This window comes from Carya illinoinensis, chromosome 9, assembly GCF_018687715.1.
Source record: "Carya illinoinensis cultivar Pawnee chromosome 9, C.illinoinensisPawnee_v1, whole genome shotgun sequence".
Classification (NCBI taxonomy): Eukaryota; Viridiplantae; Streptophyta; class Magnoliopsida; order Fagales; family Juglandaceae; genus Carya; species Carya illinoinensis.
The window spans coordinates 15,025,766-15,037,383 of NC_056760.1; the positions used below are offsets into that span (position 1 = coordinate 15,025,766).

The window sequence follows — 11,618 nt, forward strand, 5'->3', positions numbered from 1 at the left end:
TTAAGAATATGGCCGGGCAGTTGCTATGTTCATGAATATTGATCATATATAGTGTGATCGTGAAGAAAGAGATCAAGAAAAAAAAGACTTTCTTTAGAACAATATAGCTTTTAAAAAAGGGTACGTACTATTAATTACGATGAGAAACTTTCTTTGCCAAAACTTTAGAAAAAAGAACCCATGCATGTTTTTAATATCTGAAGCATCTTAAATGTAAGATTAGGGACGTAAAATAATTCTAGTATATATAACCTTCTTATATATATATATATATTCAAATCTATAAATTGAACTACTGTTAGAAAAGTAATATTATCGGGATCGATTACGTAGAAATTAGCACAATTCTATCCGAATAACGTCTACCCACTAACAAAACTTCAAGATTAATCAAGGCTTGATATTTCTTTCACACCCTTGTTGTGTCACTTTTACCAATTCCCTTTATATTGAGGGCTTGCACTTGTGCGCGCCGGCCTATAATGCGCGCATAATAGTTAATAATATATATACAGACAAATTAATTATATATATACGTATAGCTAAGCAATAAATCATGTTAACATAAAGTTAATTATGAGATAAAAGTAATTCCTACAAATATAAAATTAAACAGAAGATCATCATATGACTACTGTCACATCTATCTATATATATATATAGGTTTATGGTGCAAATTATCATCAAGTCTTAACTAGTAGATCATCAGCATTTCTCAAAAAATTGATTGACATGAACAATATCTACAATTTAGTGGGTAATTTACCCCTGATCAGCTCTATTTCCTTTTAAATAAAAGCAACGATATATATATATATACCTAGTTATTATATGCATGTCCCAAATTGCACTAGAAATAGAAAATATTATAATAACAACAATTATTTAGATTAAAGTGGCATCTCTTTTCAACAGGCCGGACTAGGCCGGTTAAACAATTTATAAAGTTTTTGACGTACATAATACCTTAAATTTGGGGATCCCCCACTTGCTTACTCCTGGCCTTAAAATATTAAACCAACCGGTGGGATTTCCCTTTGCTTTAGAATGAAGAAAGTGGCAGCCGGGGCATTATGGTCACGCAAAATTGGAATAGTTGGAGTGTGTTTGAAGAAGACATGAATCCAGTTGAAAAGAAGAGATTTAAGGCGATCGACGAGAATATAAGAGACCAAAGTCATTTAAAACCTCTTTAGAGGTCATAGCCAAAAGCCAAGATTGCAAAGGCAAGCTAAAACCGTGCGTCATACCCTCCAAATTACAGACTTCAAACAAGAAAAGAATACATAGCACTATATATATCTGTCTCCATATATAAGTATTTCTTCCCTGATCTCTCTTTCTCAGCTTAACATTCTTCGGTCTCCCTAGATCTCTCTCAATGGAAAATTTTAGTTGCAGAATCTCTGTCATGATCCGTATTCTTCTCGTGGTTTCTCTCTACTTCTTAGGTACTACCTCTTCGCTTTTATTTGTAGGGTACTTCTGTTTTTTGCTTTTGTGTTTGGTGATATTAGTTCCTATTCAACAGAGATTATTGCTCTATACATATATATGTGGGCGCGCAGGAACCTGTTTTCATAATTTCATTCCACTTTTTGTCATCAATAATTGCGATGCACTTACAGTTCTCATTGCTCGATCGTGTTTATTTCTACTTTACACAGACTTCGGCTTTTTACGAGAAGTGACATCACTTGGAATCAATTATGGTCAACTGGGCGATAATTTGCTACCACCCGAGAAAGTTCTCGATCTGTTAAGCTCCCTTCGACTCACGAGAGCAAGAATTTACGATACAAATCCTCAGATTTTGACAGCATTCGCCAACTCCAATGTAGAACTCATTGTCACTGTCGAAAACGAAATGCTAGCTCAGTTAATGGACCAAGAACAAGCCCTTCAGTGGGTCAACTCCCATATCAAGCCTTACTTCCCTGCAACAAGAATCACAGGGATAGCAGTAGGAAACGAGATCATCACCGGAGCCGATACGACCGGCCTAACGGCGAATCTTGTTCCGGCCATGGTCAGCATCCATGGTGCTCTAGCTCAATTAGGTCTAGACTCGCACATTCATGTCTCTACGCCCAATTCTCTAGCTGTTCTTGCCGAGTCATACCCGCCTTCTGCCGGGAGTTTTAAAACCGAGGTATATGAAACCATGTCACAGGTGCTAAAATTCTTGTCGAGCACCAAAGCACCCTTTTGGATCAATGCCTATCCGTATTTTGCTTATAAGGATAACCCAAACAAGATTTCTTTGGACTATGTGCTTTTTAATCCTAACTCAGGAATGGTCGATCCGTATACCCATTTACACTATGATAACATGCTCTATGCTCAAGTAGATGCAGTCAGTTTTGCCATTGCTAGAATGGGGTATAGTGGAATAGAGATTAGGGTCTCGGAAACTGGGTGGCCGTCGAAAGGTGATCCCAGTGAAGTTGGTGCAACGATGGAGAATGCGGCTGCTTATAACAGGAACTTGATGAGAAGGCAATTGCAGAACGAAGGGACACCTTGGAGTCCTAACATGCGGCTCGAAGTTTATCTGTTTGCTTTGTTCAATGAGGATTTGAAGCCAGGACAGACTTCTGAGAGGAATTATGGTCTGTATCGGCCTGATGGAACCATGTGTTACAATGTTGGCCCCTTTGCCCTATCAAGTAGTACTACTAGTACTTCAACTTCAACAAGTACTTCAACCTCAACGAGTACTTCCATTTCTCTTACTTCGTCTGCCACGAAGGTAAAGCCATAGGTTCATTTTGTATCATCTTTATTCACTTTGTTATTTGCTTATAAAATATTAATATAGAAGAACCCTAGAAGTTGTATATAATATATACACATATAGCAATAGGAAAAGTGTGATCTGTGCAATGAGCTTTTGTACATATATATTTCGTTAAAAATCATCATGTGTTATTTATAAATTGCATGTACTTCGATGAATAGTGACAATCTAGTTATTTTCCTTTTATCCTTTTTTTGTTCAATTTTCCCCCTCTTAAAATGGAATTTACTGTGAAACAGGCCGCAACTATGGAATATCAAAGCTTGGTGTACTCGCTGTTTGTGTATTTGCTGACCTTCCATGTTTTTATGAGATCAAGACCATTTTAAGGAATGGGATGAGTTACGTTGATGCAAATATCTCTTTTTTGGTAAGAAAAAATTGGGGTTTTCGTGCATAACTAGTTGAAATATAGAGACCCTTTAAACGTACACTTTCAAGCCTCATGACGTTAAAGACCTCTAATTATGACGCTCTCTCTCAAAGTTGACTCTATCATGCATCCAACAGACATTTCGAGGCAAAAATGAGCCATAGCTAGCCTACATCAGTAATATCAGACGGTAATGAATTCCTACTTAGCTTTACGAATCTCAACAAATCAGGCATCCTTTAAAGACCATGCAGCAAGTGATGAGCAAGTCATGATCGAGACAGTCATATCTTTGTTGTTTTAGTGCAACTTGATCTAGATTTATTCGATCTTCAACTTACTTTGTCATTTAATTAGGATATGTATGTGTATGTAAAAATTTAATTGTTGTAATTATAATCATTTCCGTTTATCGCAAAGAGAATTGTATGACGTTGTAAGAGGGAATTAGCGTAACGATCAGAAAAACTTCATTATATTGATTAATGAAAGGAAAGTTCTCTACTTTGGGACGTGGAATATTCCACATGCAAGTACTGTTTTCATAATATATATATATATATAATGGTGCGTGATCAAGATTTCTAATGCTTAATTGCTTAATTTCCCAGTCTCTCAAGCTCGACCGATCTTTCTCTCTCTAGAAAACCAAGTAGAATACATAAGGCTCATTGAAAAATATATTAATGGATGTAATCAAAGTCTAAAGTGGAAGAGGGATTTAGGCTTTGTTTGGTTCTTTTTGTTATCCTCGGGCGGACAATGGGGCGGCCCATGGCCAGCTGCTTTATTCCCTGGCAAAAATAACCGTCAGCATTGGTCCTTGCGCGCCAACCGCCCTTTTGCAAAGGAGCTTTTTTAAGGCTTGCCTTTTTCTTTCTTTCTTTCTTTCTGTGCATAAGAGACACTGTTATCTCAGCCTTAATTAGTAGAACCTGATGCGGGTTGGTCTACCTGTTTGACATCATGCAACGTGGTGCACATGATGCCCATGCATCATTTTTATGGGATCCCATCCCACTAAGAAAAGTAGCCATTTTGAGGTTAAGGCCAGATCAGATTTTATAATGGTGGAATATTTATGTAGTCTTCTTTCTTAATCTTCTAGCACTGCAATTTAATATATATAGCTAGCTAGCTATGTTTTCATTTATTTTCTTTGCATTTGATACATGCATATAAAATAGGAGAGAGAGATATTCTCCATCAATTCTCTATTCGAATTGAATGATCCAACATATATATATATATATATTATATACACATTAATTAGTGGACTTAATTTGTAACATTTTATGACGTTCGTTACAAACGTGCAAGCTAAGGTCGCGCCTTTTAGCTAGAGTACCGTGTAAGCTCCAGTACTTGGACATTTAATATTGTGTCTTTCTCGAATTAATTGGATGATCAAATTCGAGTAGAAAGTTAGAAGAGGTGGATCTAAGTCTCAGCGCCCCATAAAGTTGTTCAATGAATAGGCTGCAGGATATTCAACTTGTCATGACGCAACAGAGACTAATATAAAGCTGTAAATTAACAAAGCCAGATGTTTGCAACTAAACATGACTAGATATATAGATGAAAGCGTCGTTTCCATGCGCAGTGTTTTGGATTCATTTGTAGGCCAGCGTGGGCAGGGCCGCTTTGTAGCTTTATGAAATTAATATCATGGGGCTTTTTGTCAGTGCCAGAGGCATCTTCATGATCAAGTCAACTAGTTCACTTCAGATCATTTCTTGTTTGCTATATTAATTATGATATTAGCTGCATATACATAAATTCTACATGATATATATTTTAAACATGCACGCGCGCGCGCACACATATATAGTCCCAGCCTCATTGAACTGATCTAGAAGGAGAAGAATATCACGTTGGGGGTGGTTTCTATATTAGGGGCAGCTAGCCTTGCAGGCAGAGTACCATAAAATCTAATAAATATTACAAGCTTCATGTGATTGGTCATGATCACACATGCATGTAAACATTAATGTAATTAATAAAAATTAATTTGACTCTATTTTTTTATAGTAACTTTTAATTAGTCACGCTTCAATTTGTGAAGCCTATATATGTAGTAAAACTTACTACTTCCAACATTATTTTTTTGTCTATATATATATATTCTTTGACATGGCAAATCATGACATGTTACAAAATCTAACTGGTGTTTCCTTAATTAATTCGCTCATTTATCATACATATATGGGGCCACCCTAGCTCACTACATACACCAAAATATGTGGGAAATAAAATTCTCCTATTGGAGGCATTAATATTGAGGATTTATATAAAAGATGTTGACATGAAAATGGATCAACCGATATAACTGCAGGTTAACACAAAAAAAAAAAAAAAGTAGGGGAAAGGTGCATGGGGGGAGATGAATAGTCATGATAAAAAATATATCATGATCATCATGCTGTGCTTCAAAATAATTTAGAATTGAGTTGAACAATGTCCAGATGTACTCTCCGTGGGTTCTTCTCCAGTCATCGATGTAACGTTTATATATGAAGATCATGTCTTCCTTTAGTACTACATAAAAGTACATATATAGACCAGACAGCGAAAAAGTAGTTACACCGATCGAGTTCGATGATCGATTTTGATCAACCGGCCAAGTTTTTACGGGGTCCATGGATCTTATGATGTAGCCAAATCTGTTTGTTAGAAATCATGATCATCAGAACTCTCTCCAATATCTCCTCTCAAAAACATAGAGCCTCTTAAACGCCCACGTACACCTCCCTTGATCCATTCCCCTTTCTGTGCTGCTATTTCATGTGTTTGGGATAATTCACAGCTCCCACTTTCTGTTATCTTTTATTTTTAATAAAATACTAGTATTTACTAATTAGGAAAATAATCGATCGTACGTTGTGTATGAACTTTAGTTGCATCTAATATTTTTGTTGCACCAAAACGATACTAGTCATGCATGATGTTGTATATGAGCGACAGTACCTTTAATCATGGAAAAGCATATATATATTGGTCTCCTATACAAGTTTTAGAAAGTATATATGAGGTTATAAGGTAGCTGGAATTATGACACTTTTCCCAAGCATGCTTATGTATTTGGTAAAGAGTTCTTCTTATACCAAAACCCTCGAGGTGTCATCGATCTGTACGTGTCATTTGAGGAGGTGCATTGTCACATCAGATTTAATTTTCTGTCTTTCTTTCTTTTTAGAAAAGAAGATATACATTGGAAGAAATAAATAAAAGTAGCAAAAAATAGTGATGAGTTTCACCCTAAGTATCGTCCGTACGTACTCCAATTGCTGTGAAGTTGTCATTCACCATCTGATCTCAAGCCGTCCGCCTAGACATTTCTTTTTTGAAGTTTTGACGTTAACTTTAGCTGAACTCTTTACTTTAATCAGATGGGTTTATTTTTTAAGCTAGTTTGTTAATATCTTTGTGATTAAGTGACAGAGTAAGTACACAATGTTATTTAAAAGTTGACGTGCATTTTAACATGTGCCATTATGTTATTGTTCTTGATGTGATAATTAGTGCATATGGCTTTTTTTATTTGTTAAAGTAATGCTACTTAATTATAATTATATCACTAACATACGTAACACTCAAGTGATATTATTACTGTGGAACCTCATGTTGAGGAAAATAACAACCACGCGTTCAGTGTGTTGACTGTGTTATTAATAGAGAATTACAAGAGCATAGTAATGGTAGAAGTCATAACAAAGCGATAAGAATAAATACTAACAGATCAGATAATAACTAGATAACTAATAATATTAGAATTGAACTTCTAGTCTCCTGCTACGTCTACAACTTCCTTATGATCCTTAACACGCCCCCCCAAGTCCAATGAAGTGGAGACTACATTGAGCTTAGATGTGAGTGTCGCAACCTGAATGAAGAGAGGGGCTTTGTAAAAATATCTGCTAGCTGATCCTTGGGGGATAAGAACTTTACTTCAATAAGTTTCTTGGCTACCATATCTCGTACAAAGTGAAAATCAATTTCTATATGCTTTGTATGAGCATGAAAGATTGGATTTGCTAATAAATATGTAGCTCCTATATTGTCACACCATAAGAGAGGAGGGGCTGAGGCTCGAAGGCCAAGTTCTTGCAATAATGATTGAAGCCATTGAAGTTCAACTACTACATTTGCAACTGCTGTATATTCCGCTTCAATACCTGAACGAGCAACTGTGACTTGTTTTTTGCAACTCCATGAAATAAGGTTCGGAACACACAGAAACCTCCAATTGAATGTCTATCATCACATGAACTTGCCCAGTCAATATTTGAAAATGCTTGTAAAGTAGTGTTTGTTGACTTGCTAAATGAAAGACCATAGCTAATTATCTGTTTTAGATACCGAAGAAGACATTTTGTTGCCTGCCAATAAGCTAATTTTGGTTTGTGCATGAACTGAGATAACTTGTTCACTGTGAATGCTATGTTGGGCCTAGTGACGGACATGTATTGTAAAGCTCCAACTGTGCTATAGAATAATGTGGGGTCACTGAAATCTTCACTGCCAAATGCACTAAGACTGGTGGAGGTAGCCATAGGAGTACTAATGGGTTTAGCTTCATGCATCTTTTTCTTTTTGAGAATATCCACAATATACCAATGTTGAGATAATATAAGCTGCCCGTCAGACTTGATAGCCTCAATCCCCAAGAAAAAATTCAGACTACCTAGGTCTTTGATTGTAAAGTCAGAATGCAGTGTTTTCAACAATTTATCAATAGTAGGCTTGTCTGAGCAAGTGATTAAAATGTCCTCGACATAAATGAGAATATACATAGTGAACTTGGATGAAGTATGAATGAACAGAGATGTATCCGATTGTGGCCCATGAAAGCCTAGGTCTAGAAGATGATTGCTGAGACATGAAAACCAAGCCCTTGGGGCTTGTTTTAGGCCATACAATGTCTTTTGCAATTTACAGACATGATGTGGAAATTGTAGGTGAACATAACCCAGACGTTGGGTCATGAAGACCTCCTCTGTCAATTTACCGTGTAAGAAAGCGTTGTGCATATCAATTTGTCTAATCTCCCAGCCTGAAGTAATAGTAATAGACAAAATTGTTCTTATTATTGTGGGTTTGATCACTAGGATGTAAGTGTCAGAAAAATCAACGCCGGCTTATTGAAGGTAGCCCTTGGCTACTAGACGTGCCTTGTAGCATTCCACATCGCCATTTGCTTTCCTTTTTATCCAATATCCCCATTTCGAACCAATGATGTTTCAGGTAGCAGTGGGGAGTACTAGAATCCATGTACCATTTTTCTAGGAGAGCATCAAACTCTTGGTTCATTGTATTTTTCAAGTAAGGGTGCTTGGCCGTAGTGATATAACAGGATGGTTCAACCATGATGGACTCTATTTTGGCAAGTAGAGTTTTCGGGAGAGGATATTTGATGGTGCCGTCGGTATGGGTTTTGGTTTGGTGATGTTGTTTTTCAAGCGAGTGATCATGGGGTGTTGGGATGGTTGATTATTGGAGGTTGGTGGAGTACAGGTGATTTTTGGTGAGGTCCGAATTGGAGAAACTGGCAAAGATAATGAGGGATAATGGGAGATAGGTGGGGAAGAAGGAGCTGTATGGGCTTGATGGGCTGAGGTACTAGAACGAGAGTGGGGTGGAGAGATCTGCAATAGCGAGGTCTGTTTTACTGCATGAGAAGAATAATCATTGGGCCTTAGAATGGGTATTACAAACGGTGCCAAGGGAGACGCTTGGTGGGTTGGTGTAGAACTGGATGACTGAAGGTGAAATGGGAATATGGACTCCTCAAAGATGACATCTTTGGAAATAATGAATTTTCCAGTATGGGGGTTGAGGCATTTATAACCTTTATGAGAGGGGCTATACCCAAGGAAAACACAACGAGTAGACCGAAGTTGTAATTTGTGGCGATTATATGGGCATAAGTTTGGCCAACATGCACAACCTAAAACACGGAGAAAGGAATAATTTGGATCACGGTGAAAGAGAGTAGTGAAAGGGGATTTTTTGTGAGAGACGGACAATGGCATTCGATTGATTAAATAATAGGCAGTATCAAACGCATCATCCCAATATTTAAAAGGAACATAACTATGAGTTAAGAGAGCTAGACCAATCTCAACAATGTAACAGTGTTTACATTCAATAGCACCATTCCGTTGATGAGTATGAGAACAAGATCAGCGATAAGAAATGCCAAGAGATACAAGTAACAAGGATATTGAGCGAAATTCACTACCCCAGTCAGACTGAATAGCTTTAATTTTAGAATTAAATTGTCGTTTTGCGTAAGGTTGAAATTTGTGAAAAATAGTAATAACATCACTTTTGCAAGTTATGGGAAAGAACCACGTGTATCGACTGTGCGAGTCTAGAAAGGTAACATAATATCGAAAACCATTATGAGAAATAATAGGAGACGGCCCCCAAACATCACTATAAATTAATTTAAGTGGTGCCAAGGCACAATTACATGACTCAAAAAATGGAAACTGACGAATTTTAGAACTGAGACATGCAGAACACGATAGACTAGACTTGGACTCAACTACAGGTAAAGAAAATTTCGATAAGACATGACGAACAATTTTGAAGGCTGGATGACCCATCCGAGAATGCAATTGAGGAAGTGAGGCTCATTCGCCAACAAGTGCAGATGGAGGAGAAGTTTTGTCGAAAACATAAAAGGGATAAAGCCCATTCTTACTCAGCCCGTGTAGTAGAATTTTCCCCTTTGCTTGATCCTTCATAAAAAAATGAGAGGGATGAAATTCAAAGAAAGTGTTAGTGGCTATAGTGAATTTTTGGACAGAGAGTAAATTCTTGGTAATTTGTGGTACATGTAAGACATTATGAATTAAAAAAGAAATTGTAAGGGTTGAAAGCTTGGAGGTGCCGAAGTGTGTGATGGTTAAACCAATACCATTACCAATGCAGATTTGATCTAAGCCAGTGTATTCCTTAGCATTGATATTAAGATTGGAGAGATCTAAGGTCAAGTGATGGGTAGCACCCGTGTCTGGATACCAATTCAAGTCGTTTGACTGCGATGGCCCAGTAGAATAAGCTTGCATGGGAGATGAGTCACGATCATAAGACTCATCATAGTGATGGTAGCATCTTAAAGCAATGTGGCCTACTTTATTACAAACTTGACAGATAGGTTGAGAAGCAGTTGAATTAGAACCACGAGCTCGACCCCTACCACGATTAAAGCGACCTGACCCATGAGTATCGGAATTGAAACCAGAGGCATATCCAGAACCGCGTCCACCGCGAGACCCACGAGAACAAGATGCAAGATTCGCACCTCCCAGAGTAAGATCATTTGATGCGTGGTGATGTTCCAAGGGAAGTTCAAGTGCTAGCATATGGCTGTATAGATCTGCCAAGGGGTCAATCCTGGTTGTCACAGAGTTAACAAAGGAATCGTATTTCAGTCCAAGACCAGCAAGCAAAAAAGAAACCAACGCAAACTCATTGAGAGGTTGATCGGCAGCAGCTAATGTATCGGTAAGTATAGTGAATTTGTGAAAATAATCTGAGATGGATGAACTACCCTTCTTGAGCGTAGCTAACTGGTAATGGAGATTCGTGGAACGAGCACAAGATGTTGAGATGAACATGCGTTCCAATGTCGACCAGACTTGATGAGAAGTTTGGCACTTTGTAACATGGGCTAGTACAGTTTCTAAGATGGATGAGTTTAATGCAGAAAGAATCAATTGATCTTGCATTATCCACTGCATAAGGGCCGGATTGGACACTGTTTGATTGGTAGGGGTGGTGATCATGGGTGAAGGGCAAGAAGATGACCCATCGACAAAAGCAAACAGATGCTGACCTTTGAGATAGGGAACAACTTGCGCTTTCCATAGCAGATAATTGTCTCTTGTTAGCTGGATGGGAGTGAATTTGGGAAGGGAAGTAGTAGGTGCATGAACAATGTTGGTGGTAAATATGGGTGGTTGAAGAAAAGTAAAAGAGATATTAGTCTCTGATATGGGGGTATTAGGATCTGCCATAGGTGACGGTAGTCTTAAGCTCTTGATATTATGTTGAGGAAAATAACAACCACGCATTCAGTGAATATCTAATTACAAGCATAGTAGTAGTAGAAGTCATAACAAAGCAATAAGAATAAATACTAACAAATCAGATAATAACTAGATAACTAATACCACTAGAATTGAACTTCTAGTCTCCTGCTACGTCTACAACTTCCTTATCCTTAACATCTCACATACCACAAAGATGATCATATTTCTGATCCCGGCCCCTCATTTGATAAAAATTAAGATTTAATAATTAGCTAGGGGTTGCAAAATTAACTTGCATATTATCATCACATGTGCACATTAATATTATAAGCTCAAATTAACTTGTTTGATCGAGATACACACCCACACACGTAACACGTATGCACATGTACACACACATGCA

At 37.5% G+C, this 11,618-nt stretch overlaps 1 protein-coding gene across 1 annotated transcript; it reads left to right on the forward strand.

The window, feature by feature from the left end:
* The first annotated feature begins 1,070 nt into the window (after nt 1–1,070).
* On the forward strand, nt 1,071–3,706 carry LOC122275446 (glucan endo-1,3-beta-glucosidase 11-like). The gene is made up of 3 exons (XM_043084510.1): nt 1,071–1,451; nt 1,668–2,752; nt 3,040–3,706. Exons 1-3 carry the CDS (start codon nt 1,382–1,384, stop codon nt 3,127–3,129), a joined length of 1,245 nt encoding a protein of 414 aa, XP_042940444.1. The 5' UTR covers nt 1,071–1,381; the 3' UTR covers nt 3,130–3,706.
* Nucleotides 3,707–11,618: the final 7,912 nt, after the last annotated feature.

Bases quoted from the DNA above. Each gene is read 5' to 3' on its own strand.
- LOC122275446 (XM_043084510.1), top strand. From the start codon at position 1,382: ATGGAAAATTTTAGTTGCAGAATCTCTGTCATGATCCGTATTCTTCTC. The intron at 1,452-1,667 runs GTACTACCTCTT...TACTTTACACAG, and splicing joins GGTTTCTCTCTACTTCTTAG to ACTTCGGCTTTTTACGAGAA. The intron at 2,753-3,039 runs GTAAAGCCATAG...ACTGTGAAACAG, and splicing joins TTACTTCGTCTGCCACGAAG to GCCGCAACTATGGAATATCA.